At 33.7% G+C, this 21,769-nt stretch overlaps 2 protein-coding genes across 3 annotated transcripts in view; one reads left to right on the top strand and one right to left on the bottom strand.

Annotated features, from left to right (window-relative positions):
- LOC124456706 (sorting nexin-29-like) overlaps nt 1-21,769 on the top strand; it is an 89,940-nt gene that overhangs the window by 51,038 nt on the left and 17,133 nt on the right. The gene's annotated exons all lie outside the window — the stretch shown is intronic.
- Nucleotides 9,131-12,496, bottom strand: LOC124456712 (protein phosphatase inhibitor 2-like). 2 transcript variants are annotated; one of them, XR_006952398.1, is made up of 5 exons: nt 12,389-12,496; nt 11,332-11,499; nt 11,132-11,226; nt 10,436-10,621; nt 9,131-9,789 (listed from the first exon to the last, which is right to left on the bottom strand). XR_006952398.1 is itself a non-coding variant. In XM_047007093.1 (4 exons), exons 1-4 carry the CDS (start codon nt 12,457-12,459, stop codon nt 10,530-10,532), a joined length of 426 nt encoding a protein of 141 aa, XP_046863049.1. In that variant the 5' UTR covers nt 12,460-12,496; the 3' UTR covers nt 10,064-10,529. The 2 variants fall into 2 exon arrangements, 1 of the variants encoding a protein (XP_046863049.1); XM_047007093.1 differs by lacking the exon at nt 9,131-9,789 and having other exon boundaries at nt 10,064-10,621.

Consider the following 21,769-nt stretch of genomic DNA (forward strand, 5'->3'; position numbering starts at 1 on the left):
CTTACTGGTATCTCCATCTTGATATTTTTGTCGAGTTTTTTGGTCTAACTTTCTTCTTGATTCTAAATTGTAAAATTTGTTACCACTGTTGTGTGTATCATCCCATTCTCCATGTGTTGATTTGTAACGAGAGTTCCATTCTTTGATGAAAAATTGAGCAAGTTCCGTTTGTACCACATTAATTACTCTTCTGATGTAAAATAGATTTCTGTTTTCTCTTGATTCCATCTAAAAAAATTATTGTATCAACAAGACAAGTAAAATCAAGCAATTCCAATATAATATACAAGATAAATGTATTAGTTATCATGAAAGTCGAGAGTTTTTTACATTTGATGAAATCAAATACATTTACTCATACATACATTTATTTATTTATTCATTTATTTAATCAACTTCGCCTGCATCATGCTATAAATGCAAATGAACATAAGTAACTATTAAATAACAGGATACATGTTACAGCTCTTGTCAATTAAAGCAGCCTTAACCCTTTAGAGACCGTTGTTGCTCACAGGCAAAATCACCAAACGAGGCGTGTACGAGCTTTTAAAAAGGCCTGGCTCCTAAAGGGTTAATTCAAACAAATGCCGCAAACATTAAAAACAACACGATATTTACTGGATAGTTTGCACTTTTTATCGTCATAAACAGCAAATATAGCGACTCTTTTTAAGGATTGTTTATAATGTTGTAATAGCCTTTTCTTGAATAGCCTAAGGTTGATAATGATGCATTCTAGAGTCTAATGCACGTGTTTAAATATGAGTTTTGAAATTTTTTTGTTTTGCAATCATTTGCAACAAATTATAGACGATTTGGATGGCACCCAATCGTATTTTCTGTGGCTACGAAGATTGAAAGTTTAATGGTCAAAATTCTTCACCAATTTTAAGATCATGAACTCCTAATATCAGGCAAAAGTTAATGTAGTCAGTATACCACTTTCATTGAATTTTACTTGAAATGCAGGTTTTTAATAAATGGTGATGAAATAATGCCTTTTTTGTGAGGGGGGGGGGGAGGGTTTAGTTATAAATCAGCCGCAGAATTTTTCCTTTTAAGGGTGCTGAAATTTTTTAGGGCAACTATTTTAAATACTCTCAAAGTTTTCATCGTTTTAGCTACAGTTTTATTGCATTTAAAAATTTAATTGTACCTCTAATCTGCAGATAAAAGAGCAGGATATATTAATTGTTTCTCAGCTTTTACAAAGGTTTTGCCGTTGCACAAAATGCTAAAAAGCAGAATGTCGCAAGCCATGCAAATTGCACGCTAAGACTTGTAATGAGACGCAGGGGATTCTGATCAACTTGATAAGGGAGAAAACATTGTTTACATGTGTGTTTGTGAGGACAAAAATCAGTAGTTAACTGCATGGTCATACTCCTGGCTGTTTCGTGCAAATCCAAAACTTGGACAAACATTGAATGTATAAACAAGCATCATTTTTCTGACGATTTCAAGAAACATAAAATGAAATTTTGTTTTTCAATTTTATAAAATGTTGAACTTGATGAACAGGGATTTTTACCATTGTGTTGAAGTTATTTTTAAGAACAAAAAGAGACACGACATAATGAGGATAAAGGCCTAATAAGAAGAAAAAGTAAATATAAATGAAGGTTGTCTAACATTAGTCTAAAAAAGAGCTGGCATTCAGTGGACATGATGAATCAAGCTTTAGTTTGAATCAACACAATTATAGAAATTTTCCAAAGTCATTTGTAAAATTGTTTTCTGTTTTTGACTAGCATGCAAGCAACCACTTAGAACGAAAGAACTGATGCAGCTTCTGTTTTCATTATTGTATTACCTGGATTCCTGAATAAGTTGAGTGTCTTTATTGATGAAGCTATTAGATTGATGAGAAAACCGGGGATTCTCAGTTTCTTTTTAATTAATGCGATGATACTTTGCCTAACAAATTTTTTTCCTTAGCATGACAAGTTTGTAAGGAAGTGCCTGGTATCATAAGCTTTGCACAAAGCCGTCTATAACAAGTTCTCAATAATGTCAGATATTGTGTTTTTAGTATAAAGTCTAAAAGAATGTTTGCAATAAATGGTATTTTTCAGGCACTTTAAAAAGGTACATTTCTAAAGTAGTAGCGATATACTAAAAGTCAAAGACTCGAAGCGCCTTGTGTCATGCCTTGCCAATGCTGTATTTGTTTGCTGTACTAGATGCCGTTGTTGCCTTGACGATTTCGTTTAGCTGAGCAAAGCAATTAAATCAATGAAATTCTTTGTTAGATTTAAACTAAACAATGCCCTGTTTCTATGCTGATTTTGTAAGAATTAGACATGAAATTAACAGGAAACGCAGAAAAATGGTCGAAAAGCAAAAATGGCAATAACTCATTCATAGAGATAGACAGGGAATTTGTTAAAAAACTCAAAGATAGCTTTTATGTCGATGATCTAGTGTCCGGTGAACAATCCAAGAAGAAAGTAATGAGGTTGTATGAGTCAGCAAGTGAACAATTGGCTGCAGGAGGATTTAGGCTTAGGAAGTGGCTAATTAACGATGAGAATGTTTTGAAAGAAATAGAAAAGAGAGAAAGAAGCATTTTAGAGGAAAGAAGGGCAGAATTTAGTAATTCGAAAGTGGTTGATGAACAAACTGATGCTAAAGCATCAGTTGGGGAAAATAGTATCATTGGAAGGTTTGAGAAAGTACTAGAATTGCGATGGTAGTGTAAGTTGGATCGCTTTGTATTTAGCCTCTGGAAATTGGCTGAAAAAGCAAAGGTAATCATTCCAAGTAAACGAAATATACTAAGTATACTTGCAGGATTATTCAATCCTTTGGGTATTATAAGTCCAGTTGTAGTTTGTGCTAATTGTTGTTTCAGGAGCTGTGTATTGAGAAATCTGAATGCGATAATGAGCTGGAAGGTGACAAGAAAAAACGTTGGGAGAGATGGATAGAAGATTTAGAGAGAGTCAGGGATTTAGTTGTGGCGAGATGTGTCTAGGGTAATTTACTTGGTAAGGTAAAGTGTTACTTGCATGGGTACGCAGATGCCAGCCAAAAGGCATACTATGCGGTCGTATATTTTGGGACAGAGCTAAACGGTGCCTACCACTCTAGAGTTGCTTACGTCAAAAACAAGGATAGCGCCAATAAAATTGCAGACAATTCCCGGACTAGAAGTGAGGTCAGCTGGAAAATTAGCACAGTTGATGGACACAGTGAAGTTGGCCTTAGAAGGTTACGTTCAATTTGATGGTACATACTATTGGTTGGACAGTATGACTGCATTGTGCTGGATCGGTAATAGGGGAGAATGGAAACAGTTTGTGCGCCATAGAGTTAACGAGATTTTAAGATTGAGCAGAAAGGATGACTGGAAACATTGTCCGGGTGTAGACAACCCAGCGCACTTAGGTTCAAGGGGAATTACAACATCACAATTAAAGGAAAGTGAACTTTAGTGGAAGGGACTAAAGTGGTTGTCAGGTCCCCATTGTGATTAGCCAATGCCAAAAGAGGTTAAAACTACAGAGGAAAGTCTTGCGGAAGTCGAGAAGACAGCATTGGCTAACACTCAGGCATTGGCTAACACTCAGATAGTAGATAAAGATTGTGTGATAAAATTTGGCAAATTTAGTAATATAAAGAGACTAATAAGGGTCATAGCTATCATTGGGCGATTTGTAGACAATTTGAAGGCAAGAGTTAAACTCGGGACAAAGAGGACTAAAACATTGGAAGTGACAGATTTAGAGCTAGAAGCTAGAGAACCAAATTTTATTGCCTAAGGATCATCACTTAACCGAATTTTATTATTAAAGATTGCCACCGGAAGGTTCATCATAGTGGGGTAAGAGCGACCTTTGTTCAGCTACGAGGCAAATAATGGGAAACAAAGTAGACAGATCGTGAAGAAGGTGTTAGGAAATTGCAGGATTTGTAGAAGACATCAAGGAGAGGCTTATAAAACACGAGTGCAAGCAGATTTAGCAGATTTTAGAGTTCAGTATTCACCACCCTTTTCTAAAGTATGAGTAGATTTTGCTGTTGGTCTATTGTTTTCAAAAGAAGGTGGACAGATGGTAAAAGTATACTTCGCACTATTTTCCTGCTGTGTTACAAGAACAATTTGTCTTGATTTACTTGATAGTTTAAGTGCACTTTGTTTTTTGAATTGTATGCAAAGATTTACTGCTAGAATGTGAGCACCCTCGCTAATAGTTTGGGACGACGCCAAAACATTTGAAGCAACTGAGAAAGCGTTGAAGGGGATTTATGAAATTAAGGTAGCAAAGTCATTTTTGGAAGGAAATCGGTTGATATGGAATTTTAATTTGTCGAGGACACCCTGGTGGGGTGGATTTTTTGAAAGAATGGTAGCATTAGTGAAAGGCTGTCTGGAGAAGGTGTTGGGTAGCACTAAAGTGAACGAGGAAGAATTATTAACAACATTAGTTGAGGTACAAGGCACTTTAAACTCTAGACCATTGACTTATGTATATGAAGATGAAGTGAATGTAGATGTACTGACTCCTGCACATCTTATGTTTGGAAGAAGATTAACATCTATTCCAGGCAAAAGAATTATGCATACTATTAATGACGAAGATGCAGGAGTGATCAAGCGTAGGTTTAGGTATTTAGCGAGATTGGGAAAGCATTTTTTGTCCAGGTGGAGGAAGGAATATTTAACAAGTGTAAGGAAGTGTCATAAGGCTGGCAAAGTAAAGGGTATTTTGTGTCCGAAAGTAGGTGATGTAGTTCTTGTGTTTGAGGAAAGTTTGAAAAGAGGATTTGGGAAAATGCAAGAATTGAGAGATTGATCAAGGGAAAAGATAATATAGTCTGAGCAGCAAAGTCAAAGTTTTAGCCAGGAAAGCCACTGCACATAAGCAAGCCTCTTCAAACTGTATCCACTAGAGATGAATGCAAGGGTAAGTAAAGAAAATGTCAGCGTCCTACATGTAGAAAATACAATCATGCTATTCTTCCTCCCAATACTTTTGAACAGGTTTTACTGTTTTCCTACCATGCAGCTTATAGTCAATAGTTAAAAGTTGGTGTATCAATTTAGATATGATTTCTCATGCATGTTTATCCATACTTCATCTATAGATGTTTCTTTAGCTAATTTGTTAAGTCCGTAATGTGGATATAAATGTCGCTTTACTTTTGTAAAATTACCTTTGTTGTAGAAGTAAGACTTTATATCTGACGACCTCGCGTCAAATTAAGCTTGCTTCAGTTCTTTACATGTCACATACCTAACAAAGGATGAGAGATTTATTAAAAGAACGCGACCACATACATATCAGTTTAAAAATGGTGATCATACTTCATACCTTATTGTTACATCAATCTTTATCCATGTAAGTTTTGTTACATAAACACATTTAAATAGCAAACGAAGATGAAGAGTGAGTCAGGATCTCCTTTAACAAACAGTATTATAAAACATTAATGACGCCTATTTAGAACATTCTAGTTATATAACTAAGTATACATCACTGACTAAAAACAATCGTTATAGAAGTAAAAATACATAAATAAGAACCTCATGCAGAGTACATAATAACATTGAGATTAGTCAAATTCCAAAGGACTACTGCTAAATCTTATAAAGTTTCACAAGTTTTAACTAAGGAATAGAGAATCATCTATCTAAGACAAGATTTGAATGCCAATGATTAAGACACGATTTTCGCAACTGTGAATGGAGTTTTTTCCATCATTAATGAAAAATTCCATACATGTATATTTTTGTATAAGTCAGTTCTTATTATAAAAAACCTTTGTTATTTAATAAACCATTATAAATTATAAATACATGGCAAACATCAACTGCACGCAATTATATTTACTTATGATCAATAAAGACACTGTGGATACAACAGTAAAGGTTGCAATGAAAGTAAACCTTAAAACTGTTAAACATGGCCTAAACTATATTTTTAAAAGCTCACTTTGTTGCATGAATGAACATTTCCCAAAAATAGATTCGGTTGCGTCTTTCTCTGTGTAAACACATTCTTCCTGTGTTCAACATTTGCTTATATTACAAATGTTCTAAGTTTTAAAATGAATGGTTAGCTTTATACAATTAACAGCATTTTGTTAGACACACAGCGATTAGTCAAAAGTGGCGTCGGCAAAAAATGGAGGTGATGCATGATTGGACATGCTATCCTCCCTACATAAATTTTCACAGATTCCCCTTATATCCATAGACAAGTATGCTATTTCACCTCTCGCCTACCTTTGAACAGGTTTTGCTTTCCTTTACAATGCAGCTTATTGTCAATAGTTAGAAAGTTGGTATATCAATTTAGATATGATTTCTCATGCATGTTTAGTGATACTTTATCGAGATGCTGCTTTAGCTAATTTGTTATGTCATTAGTGTAGTTCTAAAATATCGCTTAATTTTCTAAAATTACTTTCTTTCTAAAGTAAGACGACATTGTGAACAAAATTATGCTTGCTTTAGTTCTTTCATGTCACATACTCAACAAACAGATGAGAGATTTAATATAAACAACGCGACCACATACATATCAGTTAAAAATGGTGATCATAGTTCATGCCTTATAGTAACATTAGCGTCAACAGAAATTAAATGAAGATATGATCTTCGCACTTTGCCGGACAATTTAAGCAAACACCGCACTGCATAAAACATTCATATTAGCGTCAACAGCTCGACGAAAGATAATTGCAAAGTTACAAAACGACTAAATGTTTAAAAAAATCCGACTAAATATTTCAATTATCAATGATGGCATGCATCAGTCCATTTGCAATTTTAAACTTAATTTTCCTCCAGATTCATAAATGTCACTTCATACTATCACAAGTATAATAAAATAACACATATTTTATAAATATACCGTCCGGACCAAAGATGAATATAATTGCATGCTAGCAAGCAATTTGAATTTCTTGGCAAACAAACACATCACGATAAACAGGCCTTCCTTTCGATGGCAGTAATTATTTTTCGTAAGTAAATTGTTTGTATTTGCAACTTCGTTTGATTGGTATACAATTACAGGATTACAAATTGCTACGGGTATCTATAATGTATATTTCATAGTACTAAGGTGTGACTAATATTTAGTAAAAATATATTAAATATGACAAACATTTTGTATTTAAGGTCACATTTATACATCGTAAACACACATGATAATTCTTTATCTTTTGTATTACAAACCTTTTGCAGGTCGACGGTTGGAACTTTGAACATTCAATCTTTCAGATAAATTCAACGTTCTGAAGAGTTAAGCGTCAAATGTCTGCGTCGCTTGAGTGGATACGGGGCAAATAATTTGGGCCTTTATTGTTATGTAAAACAAAGACACAGAATAGATTACCTTATCTATTCTGTGACGACAGTATCACTGTTCAATATACGTTGAAATTTGATAAAAAATAGGACAACTTCTTCTTACAAAGTTTCATTTTATCGTTAGAAATTACAATATTTAAGCAGCTTTAAGGCAATCGTTTGCTTTCTCAGTAAAACAATACCGAAAATGATTTCCGACAACTTGGTATTAATTGTCATCGGGTCGTCGGTATGGTCGTCGGTCACAAAAAGTGATGACGTTTCTACCTTTGACTGATGGAAACATGCAAACTAGTCACTATTCAATATTATCATTCATTTTGATGGTGTATTTGTGGTTGTATATGCCAGAAAATGGATGCGATACATACGAATTCATTTTATTCCTCCTGTCATTGAAGATAACCCAAACGGCTGGGGTCCTACCTCTGTTTCAGATGCATTTAAAGGAATACCTTATCAACCATTCTATAAAGGAGATAAACTTGGCAAGGTAAAATATTTTATATTTCATAAGAAATTCCTTGCTATCAATGTCTTCCACTCTGACCTTTAGTTGTTCTTATATTTCTGTGTCACGTGGTGAAATTTATAATCATATTTTACTAGCTATTATTGTAAAACATTGTTATGTAGTCATCATTAAAAAACCACTCTACACTTTTAAGAGAATAAAATATTATTTCTTGTATTGACTGTATAAATATATAGGTCTTATAACATACATTTTCATTTTATGTAGGTTTCTGATTGGTCAAGTACAGCCTATCAAGATCATTGATACCAAAGTTTGTATTCTGTCTAGACTTCACTATTTTCATGCAGTTTAATCATATTGTTTTACTTCTATAGATAAATACTTAAATCAATTTGGTAGTGGTAATCAATATGCATATTATCATGAAGAAGATGAATCAACTTTCCATCTTGTTGACACAAGTCGACCACAAAAGCCTGTTTACATGCGCAATAGGAACAAATTCAATCAGGTACAATAGAAACTTTTCTATACTTTTAAGTCTCAAAATAAAATCACTTCTGTATTATATTTGTAAATTTCTTCATCTAAATGACTCCTTTTCATATGAACAACATTAACATAAAAATTTTTTATTTTTTAAAGGAATAATCGACGTGGTAAAGAGCGTCAAATGCAATGTCAGCAAGCTGGGATGCAGAATTTGTTGAAGACTCGTGACAACAGACTCCATCGTAAATTGCAGAAACAATTTGCCAATAGAAACAACTGGCAGGAACGTAGAAATCAGGTTTGTAATAAACTTAGTTGAGGGAGGGTAAGTTTTAAGGTGCAACCTCTGTGAAGAAAGTGGACAAAAGAATTGTGATAGTGTGATACATGTATGTAAACTTTGAACTCCAAAGGATACATTATAAATTTATAGTAATTATGCAACTTGCATAAGATATTATGGTACACAAACGGATGTACCTCAACCATGAACACCTCGGATGATACATAATAAATATGTAGTAACATGACTGGTACACTTATGGATATATTGTAATTTTATATCTTTATATTTAACTTATATGTAGACTCCTCAGAGGATATATAATAAATATGTAGTAACATGACTGGTACACTTATGGATATACTGTAATTTTATATCTATATGTTTAACTTATATGTAGACTCCTCAGAGGATATATAATAAATATGTAGTAACATGACTGGTACAATTATGGATATACTGTAATTTTATATCTATATATTTAACTTATATGTAGACTCCTCAGAGGATACATAATAAATATATAGTAACATGACTGGTACACTTATGGATGTACTGTAATTTTATATCTATATGTTTAACTTATATGTAGACTCCTCAGAGGATACATAATAAATATATAGTAACATGACTGGTACACTTATGGATGTACTGTAATTTTATATCTATATGTTTAACTTATATGTAGACTCCTCAGAGGATATATAATAAATATATAGTAACATGACTGGTACACTTATGGATATACTGTAATTTTATATCTATATATTTAACTTATATGTAGACTCCTCAGAGGATACATAATAAATATATAGTAACATGACTGGTACACTTATGGATGTACTGTAATATTATATCTATATGTTTAACTTATATGTAGACTCCTCAGAGGATATATAATAAATATATAGTAACATGACTGGTACACTTATGGATATACTGTAATTTTATATCTATATGTTTAACTTATATGTAGACTCCTCAAAGGATACGTAATGCGTCTGTGATGATTCGGGAAGAGTGGAAGGTTATAATATCTTGTTTTTATGTGTTTATGAAGATCTCTCCATTTCTGTGCTTTGTTAAATAGGGTAAAATGTGGTGAACTGGAATATTATGACAAGGCTTATGATCGTGTCAACATTAAGAATGAAGTCCCACTTGCCTTGCAAAACAGGATTTTCCATAAAGTCACAATGACTGATGATCCTGTTATCAGAAATGTAAGAAAACATTACTTGCTTTCATTGAATTAAATGGTTTGGATAACCATCATAATGATAACCACCAATGATAACCACGAATCTTAACCACCAATGTTAACCACCAATCATGACCAGTTATTAACCACCAATCATGACCAGTTATTAACCACCAATCATGACCAGTTATTAACCACCAATCATGACCAGTTATTAACCATCAATAATAACCAAGAATTATAAGCGCATGCATATTACAAATGAATTTTAGGAACGAAATGTAAAAATATTTACTTTATTGAAAAATTTAATTGTTCAATTTACTTTGATTTTACCAGATTTTAATGAAAGGAAATTTGTTTGCTACAGATACCATTATATCTACAAGAATTATCAATATACTATTAGTGATATTTATAACTATAAATTAAGTATTTACTTCATGTGTTTTAGCGTGTTGGCTCTGTTTTTGACATGAGAGATGAATCAGCATTTGGTTTGTAAATTTTTTGTTTTAATTGATAATTTAAGAAACAACAAGCTGTTTTTTTATTATTGATCTACGTTTTTTAGATCTTTTGACTGTTAATGAAACAGCTGTGGAAACACCTATAGATGATAATACAGAGAAAAGCATAAACTCTACGACAAACCTTGGTCTGGAAGCAACTTTCATAAACCAAAATTTCTCACAGCAAGTCTTAAAACGCTCAGAGGAAAAGGAGAAGTTTGATAAACCAAATCCTTTCATTGCTGAAGATAATGAAGAAGAAGAAAAGGTGGCATCCGTTGGTTACAGGTAAATTGTTCTTGTATAAATATAGATTGAAGACTAAGATCTAAAAAAGGAGATATTGTGCTTTACAGCGTGTATAAAAAAATTAGAACATTTAAAAAATGTCCAGCAAACTATCATTTCATCAACATCCATGTATTTTGGCATTGTCTGATTTATCGCTGTTCAAACCGAGCTCTAGCATGTAGGGCTAGAATTCGCATGTAAAAGAGAGGTAAAATACAGGCCAACAGAGAGGGCTTGCCCTTTACGTAGAGCTCATGTTAACAGCCCCTAAGAACCATGTGATATTTCTTCCATTACTTTGTTTAAATACTGATGAGTTATAAATTTTCTTTAGAGTAAAGATACTATTATGCCTGGAGGGTAAAATGTTATCTATCATGACCAAATTCCTTATTTGTGTATATGTATAATAAAATGTAAAGATTTACAATGAGATTTTATGTATAAAAATTTGCAATGAGTTTGTTATAGAATGTGACTCGTTTTCATTGTGTGATTGGTTCATTTCATTTTGAATTCAAATTTAAAGCTCGTGTCATTAACTCACTTCTTTCTTCTTCTGTCAGATCCATATCTTCATCAGAACTGCTTTCATTTCTGTCATACGATTCATGTTTAGACGTTGATTCAACATTTTGCATTCTATAAAGAAACAACAGTATTTGCTCTCATGTTCATACCAATGATGGAAAAAAAAATTGAAAAAGGAGAAAGTAAACTGGAAACACAAAGCTTTCAATAATTTACTTTTCTGCCAACTTTTTTGGATCTAGTTTTTCATTGGACTCAGTATCAGAATCTTCACAAGAATAACTGTAAGGCGTTGGCGGTTCATTTATCTTCATGTGACCATAATCTTTGTTTGATGGATGATATGTTTGCAAAATGTTCATTTCATCGAAATGCACCTCCACACTATAAACAAAGGTAAGAGTTCTTGGATTAATCCTTCTCAAACAGCACTACACACTAGTAAATGTGGCGATCACTGCTATGATAACAGTGAACAATTTGGTGTATTATAAACTGCAAAACTTTGATTTGAAAAGCAGCCAATTTCATAGATCATACCATTGCTTCTGACACCTTATTTAAAAATAAATTCAAATTCTATACGTTAAATAAGTAGATTAATACAGTGTTTTATTAACTGCAGAACAAAGAGTATTTATTGTTCGATCTTGCTGTAGTGAAACTCACACAGTTTTAATCATAGACCAAACAGGAAAATTTATATAAAAGGTATACGTACAAACTGTGGCTAACAAACCTGAAATTCCTTGTAATTTCTGAATAAATACTGCAGAATCATGCAAACTTTAAACTTCGATTGATTTCAATGGGTTGTTAACTTGTTGTTTTTTTACATCTTGTAGTTGGAAGTCGGAAATAAGAAAATAAAAGATGTTCGCCTTGCATGTTTTGTTGACAAATGAATATTTTCAAAGTATTAAAATGGGTTGTTAAGTGTTTAAGTTGACATTTCGCTAATTACTTTCATTTAGCTTCGCTATGTACGTTGTTTGTTAGAATTATGATTCAAATTATCCACTTCAAATTTATTTCAAAACAGATCACTGTGTTTTATGACAAAGATTTGCGTACACGACTGATAGTCAAATACTTTTATGAAAGTCTGTTTCGTCAGTTTTAAAAGCCAGACAAATGTGTAAAGATACTTAAGAACTTAAGAGTCCTTGACAATCTTAGTTTAAACATTTTCACAAAAATAATCAAATCTACATCACCGTATTTATTTTCATTTTTAGCGAAAAATATAAATTTATAGAAGTTACTAATGTACCTCTGATCCTCCAAAGAATTAGTCTGTTTTAAGATTCCTTTAGGTGTTTTACCAGAGGAAGTAGACGCCATCTTATCTCGATATTGACATTCTTGTAGACTCCTTTTGACTTTCACTTACTTGAAGTAATGAGAATCGCGCCAAATTTGTTATTAGAATGGTTATTATTTCTATTGCTTACTTCCGTTTACTCATTTCCTGCGTTGTAAATATATCTTTGTATGTATGGTTTTAAATATCATTCTGTCCGAGGATGACTTTGAAATAAAGTCGAAAATTTACAGTTCACTTCTTGTCTTGTTTTGATTCATATTTTGCAATCTCAAGATGTCTTGCTTCTTCGGAATTTGTTTTGTACTATATTTCTTTAAATTGTCGGCTGGTCATGGTTTTTGTTATTAGAACATGGCGTAAATGCAACATGTGGTAAGTTTCTGCCGTAAAGTGGCATGTATAACCGCAAATACAACTGGTGCAACCTAAGAGGGAAATTTCAGTGCCATAATTTAGTACAATTTTAAAATTTCATGTATGAGAACAATATTTCTTCGTATATGTATGTTTTTTAGAGTTTGCAAAAGTTCGAATGCAAGCGATCAACAGGGCTCACTCAGTTTTCGTAAATATCTATCTGAGAAGTCTGGCTGAGAGAATGGTACTTCGACTAATTATGGTCTAACTTTGTTAATTCACGAACACAGTACTGGCAGTGATACTGGTTTTTGTTAGTTGCGGTATTTTTGGATTACACCTGGTAAATGTGTCAATTCATGAAGAAATTCAGACGCTCAAATGAGCTCTTTTACAGTAACGTGAAGAGGAAAGAGACCACACAAAGAGTTGATGCGGTATGAGTTTTTAAAGTGTTGTTTTTATTGTTTATTTGTAGTTGCACAAATTCATATTAATTTATATTTATTAGCACAGTCATATCAACAAAAGTACAAAACAACAAACAAACAACATTTATATACCGGCCAGTATTAATCCCCGCCAGGGGGGTTGACCGGTCCATGAATTTTTCCACGCCACACGTCTCTATCTCTCGCCATATCTCTCGTTATACCCATCGCCTTCATATCACTGTTCACAGCATCCATCCATCTCTTTCTCGGTCTACCTCGTTTGCGTACTCCATCAACATTCATATGCAACGTTCTACGAATTACATACATATCAACATACATACATTGAACATACATATCAACAAAAGTATGTGTTCAAATTTATTTATGTCTACAAAAATATATCCCCTCTGTTAGATTAATGTTTGAAACGTTATCAAGTAACATTTGTTTCATTGGGTGCAATTTCTCGGTATGGATGGCTAAGGCTTATGCAATTATTAAAGAATGTGATCAATTCTGGAATGTTTGTTATCTTTGGTTTCACATGCATACAGATTGGTTTTTTCCATTTGGTTAAAATATTAAATACCTATAATGATTTATTGACTTTGAAGATAATCTTATTCTTCTCATATAAATGTTAAAGTGAATCTACCATTAATTTTCATTAATGGTTTTGCTGGACGCCACTTCAAACATTGTTTTTGTGTGACAGAATGCTCTTGATTCGTCTTGAACCTTTCCTGTTTATTTTTTGCATGAACATATCAACAGAAAGTTTGCAGGAAAACTATAATATAGTTTTTTTATAATATAACTATAGAAAAACTATAATTTAGAATGTGTAGTGTATGCTCAGAGCATGTCTTATGTAATAATTTGTGATGCAGCCTCTAGAATCACTGTTAGAGGCTTGTCTCAATCGACCACCAATGTAAAAAAGAGGTTTGCTGTGAAATAACTGTGTCTCTCTGTTAAAAAAGAGGTTTTGCCGTGAAGCGACTGTGTCTCTATGTTAAAAAAGAGGTTTTGCTGTGAAGTGACTGTGTCTCTATGTTAAAAAAGAGGTTTTGCCATGAAGCGACTGTGTCTCTATGTTAAAAAGAGGTTTTGCTGTGAAGTGACTGTGTCTCTATGTTAAAAAAGAGGTTTTGCTGTGAAGTGACTGTGTCTCTATGTTAAAAAAGAGGTTTTGCCGTGAAGCGACTGTGTCTCTATGTTAAAAAAGAGGTTTTGCTGTGAAGTGACTGTGTCTCTATGTTAAAAAAGAGGTTTTGCTGTGAAGCGACTGTGTCTCTTTGTGTCTCTTTGTTAAAAAAGAGGTTTTGCCGTGAAGCGACTGTGTCTCTATGTTAAAAAAGAGGTTTTGCTGTGAAGTGTCTGTGTCTCTATGTTAAAAAAGAGGTTTTGCTGTGAAGCGACTGTGTCTCTTTGTTAAAAAAGAGGTTTTGCCGTGAAGCGACTGTGTCTCTATGTTAAAAAGAGGTTTTGCTGTGAAGTGTCTGTGTCTCTATGTTAAAAAAGAGGTTTTGCCATGAAGCGACTGTGTCTCTATGTTAAAAAAGAGGTTTTGCTGTGAAGTGACTGTGTCTCTATGTTAAAAAAGAGGTTTTGCTGTGAAGCGACTGTGTCTCTTTGTGTCTCTTTGTTAAAAAAGAGGTTTTGCCGTGAAGCGACTGTGTCTCTATGTTAAAAAGAGTTTTGCTGTGAAGTGTCTGTGTCTCTATGTTAAAAAGAGGTTTTGCTGTGAAGCGACTGTGTCTCTATGTTAAAAAAGAGGTTTTGCCATGAAGCGACTGTGTCTCTATGTTAAAAAAGAGGTTTTGCCGTGAAGTGTCTGTGTCTCTATGTTAAAAAGAGGTTTGCCGTGAAGCGACTGTGTCTCTATGTTAAAAGAGGTTTTGCCATGAAGCGACTGTCTCTATGTTAAAAAGAGGTTTGCCGTGAAGTGTCTGTGTCTCTTTGTTAAAAAAGAGGTTTTGCCATGAAGCGACTGTGTCTCTGTTAAAGAGGTTTTTATGAAGTGACTGTGTCTCTATGTTAAAGAGTTTTTGCCGTGAAGTGTCTGTGTCTCTATGTTAAAAAAGGGTTTGCCATGTGAAGCGACTGTCTCTATGTTAAAGAGGTTTTGCCGTGAAGCGACTGTGTCTCTATGTTAAAGAGGTTTTGCCATGAAGCGACTGTACTCTATGTTAAAAAAAGTTTGCCATGAAGCGACTGTGTCTCTATGTTAAAAAGAGGTTTTGAAATGAAGTGTCTGTGTCTCTTTGTTAAAAGAGGTTTGCCATTGAAGCGACTGTGTCTCTTTGTTAAAAGAGGTTTGCCATGAAGCGACTGTGTCTCTATGTTAAAAGAGAGGTTTTGCCATTGAGATGTCTGTGTCTCTATGTAAAAAGAGGTTTTGCTATTGAAGTGTCTGTGTCTCTCTGTTAAAAAAGAGGGTTTTGTAATGAAGCGACTGTGTCTCTATGTTAAAAGAGGGTTTGCCATGAAGCGACTGTGTCTATGTTAAAGAGAGTTTGCCGTGAAGTGTCTGTGTTTCTATGTTAAAAGAGTTTTGCTGTGGTGACTGTGTCTCTTCTGTTAAAAAGAGTTTTTTGCCATGAAGCAGCCTGTGTCTCTATGTTAAAGAGGTTTGCCGTAGGTATCATCTCTATGTTAAAAAGATGTTTTGCCACATGAAGTGACTGTGTCTTTATGTTCTCTAACTTTCATAACATTTTGCAGCCCTAAATTTTCTTCCCTTGAAGTAGCAGTGCAAGCAAGCTGTTTCATAATATAGTTATAATACTATTCAGAAATGCAAAGAAGATGAAGTGGGATGATACAACTGGATGGGTTTTGTACATTAATGAGGATTATTGGGTTGGAAAACAAAAATTGTTGGCAAGTGCAGTAACAATTTCTTGTTCTTCAGTTAAAGAATGAAAAACATTTAATTGTTTATCATGGTGTTTACTGCTTCAGAATAGCAAAAGAAAAAGATCGCATTCACTTTCTATGGAAGATACTAAATGTTGCTTTGAACAGCATATTTAATTGGCCAACGATCTAACTGAATTTCAAACTTACTGAAAAATTTAATTTCATGATAAGCTCACACTCAACTCTCATTCCACTGAAAGTTATGTAGCCAACCAAATTACAACTGGTCATGTTTGTAACTTCACATCAATATCATAATTTGTTTTGCTTTAGAAAAAAATACTCGATTAAAAACATACTTAAAACAAAACATACTTTCGATTTGCCCGAGACAGATTGCAGGGGTAAACACCGACAGTATTTAACAAATCGGATAACATGAAGTAATGTAGGTATTCTCTGATCAAACCTTGACTAAGTTGAAACGGTAACTTTCCCTTGTGTTTCAAAAAAATTCATTAAACTACGGTGATAAACATGGCTAAAAATGGCTCGAAAATACGGTCAATTATCCGAGAAATACAAACAGTTATGGTTTCGTGGGTAAGGGATGCTCTAGGTTATAAGAATGGTTTGTGGGAATTCTGTTACAGTGGTACTCAAATTCATGAAGAACTAGAAAAACTGGAGGACTTGATAAAATTGACATTAAGGATGGAGTTGTTGACGACCTGTACTACACATTGCTACAGCAAAGCGTTGGTTTCTGAATGGAGAACAACGGAAGAGTTATTGAGCATTATGGCTACAAATACAGAAGACATGTGCTGAGGATATGTGGGAAAAGAGCTCCTGGGCTGACCACAACAAGGCATGTTTCATGTTACGACCTCTTGAGGAAAAAGGTTACATTATTCCATTTAATGAACGAGGTGGAGGATGTGGTTGCAGCTATGAGATCCATGTGTATAGTTTGATGTTTCCTTGTGAAGATCAAATTGAAATGTTAATGAAATTGCTGTTTAAAAGTGGAAGGATGTCTCATAATCACCCACAGGTATTCACCTTTCATAATAAAAGCAACAATTTCAGATCATGTATCAATTATCAAGTCACTAATGTCTAGTGTTTTGTCTATCAACAAGTGTTGCTTTGTATACAGTTGCTAGGTTTTCCTGTTATCTGCATTGCTTTTCATTTTAACAAACCTTTATAGTAATTTAGCTAATCCTATTGCTTTTCTTAGCTAAATGTTTTATCTTCAACTCTTCCTGATTACTTACTTGATGAAGCCATTACCATGAATGTTTCATATCCTTTTATCTAATATCAATTTATAAATAAATAGAAGGTTGACCTTAGGTTTGCATAAGTTGATGCAATCCATCATTTTCTAGAACCACATCTCAAATGCCTCATCCTTCTAACATTGCTCACTTTAAATGACCATATCTTTGATCCATCCCTTTTCATCGCTTTCCACATTTCCAAATTTCTGTCTTCTGAAAACTGTTTGAATTGCCATTGCTGTTTTGCTTTAATATCTTCACTACTACGCCATTGAATCCATGATCCATATCAAAATGCTGCTATTATGTAAATAGGGTCATCATAATGTAGTGACCTAATTGCAATCTTTAAAGATAATGATTTTAATTATAGGTTATCTAGGCTGTTACTGCAGCTTTATTTACAGCCTATGCTATACAGAAGATGGCTCCAAAAATGGGAGCAGGACTTTTAAGTGTTTTACCCAAAGTTTGGGAATACATTGAGAAGGTTGGTCGTGATGTAGAAGAAAACAAAATCTTAGAGGCTACTTTAAAAATAGTTGGGAATCATATCTTGAACTACGAGGATTAATGAATGGAACTTTTGAACCAAAGTTTCCAGTGACTATATACCTGACATGATGCTTTTATAAATCTGTCGTTATTCAGGTTGGGGTGGATCCAGTGGTCATGATGCCCAATGATTGCTTACGATGCTTTGATGATGGCATAAGATTCCTGGTTTCAATTGTGTTCTTGTTCTATGTTTCATGGTGGAGATAGTGATAGCACAGGAATATTGGCTGCAGCATGGTGGGGTGGTATGTATGGTATGAAAGATGTACCCCTTGGAAATTATAGGAGCCTGGAATGTGGTCATAGGCTTATGGAACTGGGTAAAAAATTACTGAATGTATCAAAGAATATGAACAACTAACAGGATAGTATTTATTTAACAAAATTCTGTCATCCCAATATACTTTAGTATGTTTGTAAAATCATACAATAAAATTACTACTTGGTTATAACATAAAAGCAAATTACTTTAGAAATAAAGTCTAAAGAAGAAATGTCAGATTCAGGGCATGGGCAGTTCTAAGTTCTAGGATGATTCCTGGCTGTGAGTAAGTTTATTCACTAGATATCAGTGAAACTATATATAGACAAGGATCATTACATCTTTAGGTTCATTTTACCTCACAAAATGCAAATTGCAAACGTTTTATTCACTACCAAAAATACCTTCTGAGGAGAGGCTGTCTTGGCAGGTGGAAGCCTTGCTCCTACAGTCTATGCACGTAAAAATGGAAACATAATTTAGAAGGTACAATTTTCTTTGAAACACGTAGCTACCAAAGTGTAACTACAAAGCTTTGTCATATTCCCGAGTTTCATAATACAACACACCTAGATTTTTTAAAAGACTTAACGACATCAACCTGACTAGTTCCTAACCATTATTTTCGAATTACCAGAGCTTTTTCATGAAACTCTATAGCTTTCTCGTAGTTATCAGTTTTTTAAAACAATTAACCAAGATTGTTTAAAGACGCAGCGACATCAACATGATTTGGACCTAACGATTGTTTTCGAATTTCCAGAGCTTTTTCATGAAATTCTATAGCTTTGTCGTAGTTTCCAGTATCACTATACACATTACCAAGATTGTATAAAGACGTAGCGACATCAACTAGATTTGGACCTAACGATTGTTATTGAATTTCCAGAGCTTTTTTATAAAGCTCTATAGCTTTGTCATAGTTTCCATTTTCATGTAACACCGTACCAAGATTGTTTAAAGACCTAGCAACATCAACACGATTTGGACCTAACGATTGTTTTTTAATTTCCAGAGCTTTTTCATGAAACTCTATCGCTTTATCGTAGTTTCCAGTATCATTATACACATTGCCAAGATTGTTTAGAGACGTAGCGACATCAACATTATTTGGACTTAACGATTGTTTTCGAATTTCCAGAGCTTTTTCGTAAACTTCTATAGCTTTGTCGTAGTTTCCAGTATCACTATACACATTACAAAGATTGTAAAAAGACGTAGCGACATCAACCTGACTAGTTCCTAACGATTGTTTTCGAATTTCCAGAGCTTTTTCATGAAACTCTATAGCTTTGTCGTAGTTTTCAGTTTTTTAAAAGAAGTAACCAAAGACGCAGCGACATCAACATGATTTGGACCTAATGATTGTTTTCGAATTTCCAGAGTTTTTCGTAAAACTCTATAGCTTTGTCGTAGTTTCCAGTTTCATGTAACACCGCACCAAGATTGTTTAAAGACGTAGCAACATCAACATGATTTGGACCTAACGATTGTTTTTGAATTTCCAGAGCTTTTTCATAAAGCTCTATAGCTTTGTCGTAGTTTCCAGTTTCATGTAACACCGTACCAAGATTGTTTAAAGACGTAGCGACATCAACATGATTTGGACCTAACGATTGTTTTTTAATTTCCAGAGCTTTTTCATGAAATTCTATCGCTTTGTTGTTGTTTCCAGTATCATTATACACCACACCAAGATTGTTTAAAGAAGCAGCGACATCAACATGATTTGGACCTAACGATTGTTTTCGAATTTCCAGAGCTTTTTCATAAAGCTCTATAGCTTTGTCGTAGTTTCCAGTTTTTTTAAACAATAAACCAAGATTGTTTAAAGACGCAGCGACATCAACATGATTTGGACCTAACGATTGTTTTAGAATTTCCAAAGCTTTTTCATGAAACTCTATAGCTTTGTCGTAGTTTCCAGTTTCATAAAACACATTACCAAGATTGTTTAAAGACCTAGCGACATCAACATGATTTGGACCTAACGATTGTTTTTGAATATCCAGAGCTTTTTCGTAAAACTCTATAGCTTTGTTGTTGTTTCCAGTTTCATGTAACACCGAACCAAGATTATTTAAAGACGCAGCAACATTAACATGATTTGGACCTAACGATTTCTTTTTAATTTCCAGAGCTTTTTCATATAATTCTATAGCTTTGTTGTTTTTTCCAGTATCATTATATACAATACCAAGATTGTTTAAAGACCAAGCAACAACAACATGATTTGGACCTAACGATTGTTTTTTAATTTCCAGAGCTTTTTCATAAAGCTCTATAGCTTTGTCGTAGTTTCCAGTTTCATGTAACACCGCACCAAGATTGTTTAAAGACGAAGCGACATCAACATGATTTGCACCTAACAATTGTTTTCGAATTTCCAGAGCTTTTTCATAAATCTCTATAGCTTTGTCGTAGTTTCCAGTTTTTTTAAACACAATACCAAGATTGTTTAAAGACGTAGCGACATCAACATGATTTGGACCTAACGATTGTTTTTGAATTTCCATAGCTTTTTCATGAAACTCTATAGCTTTGTCGTAGTTTCCAGTTTCATTAAACACCGCACCAAGATTGTTTAAAGACGAAGCGACATCAACATGATTTGGACCTAACGATTGTTTTGAATTTCCAGAGCTTTTTCATAAACTCTATAGCTTTGTCGTAGTTTCCAGTTTTTAAACACATTACCAAGATTGTTTAAAGACCAGCGACATTAACATGATTTGGACCTAACGATTGTTTTGAATTTCCAGAGCTTTTTCATAAACTCTATAGCTTTGTCGTAGTTTCCAGTTTTATTAAACACATTACCAAGATTGTTTAAAGACGTAGCGACATCAACATGATTTGGACCTAACGATTGTTTTGAATTTCCAGAGCTTTTCATGAAACTCTATAGCTTTGTCGTAGTTTCCAGTTTCATTAAAACCATTACCAAGATTGTTTAAAGACGTAGCGACATCAACATGATTTGGACCTAACGATTGTTTTGAATTTCCAGAGCTTTTCATGAAACTCTATAGCTTTGTCGTAGTTTCCAGTTTCATGTAAAACCGTACCAAGATTGTTTAAAGACGCAGCAACATTAACATGATTTGGACCTAACGATTGTGTTTGAATTTCTAGTGCTTTTTCGTGATGATTTTTAGCTTTGCTATACTTCCCGGTAACAAAGTGTAAAAGACCAAGGATATTAAAATACCAAGCTTTGTCATAACTACATTCTTCTGATTTAAATTTATCCAATAGTTCTAGAGCGAGATCGTATTTTCCAAAATGTCTTAATCTGTCAACAAAATATTGGAAAACTTGTAAAGTATTCAATTTGATTTTTGTCTTGGTGGTCTTTAATAATTGAACAATTTTTTCAAGATGTGGCATTAATTTGATTTCATCGTCTCTCTCTTTAAACATGTAAAGTGCTTTAGATATTTGATCAACGTTAGTTTCAATTTCATGTTCCTCATTTGAATGTTCAGATTGATAAACAATAATTGCTTTGTGAACAATGCGATGTAGACTAATGTCATTATTTTCTGAATGCAAGAAC

The sequence above is a fragment of the Xenia sp. Carnegie-2017 genome, unplaced genomic scaffold (genome assembly GCF_021976095.1).
Source record: "Xenia sp. Carnegie-2017 unplaced genomic scaffold, XeniaSp_v1 HiC_scaffold_6, whole genome shotgun sequence".
NCBI classification, from domain to species: domain Eukaryota; kingdom Metazoa; phylum Cnidaria; class Anthozoa; order Malacalcyonacea; family Xeniidae; genus Xenia; species Xenia sp. Carnegie-2017.

Coding starts and splice junctions, on each gene's coding strand:
- LOC124456712 (XM_047007093.1), bottom strand. CDS start 12,459: ATGGCGTCTACTTCCTCTGGTAAAACACCTAAAGGAATCTTAAAACAG. Junction 11,500..12,388: donor AATTCTTTGGAGGATCAGAG/GTACATTAGTAA, acceptor CTTTGTTTATAG/TGTGGAGGTGCATTTCGATG. Junction 11,227..11,331: donor CCAAAAAAGTTGGCAGAAAA/GTAAATTATTGA, acceptor GTTTCTTTATAG/AATGCAAAATGTTGAATCAA.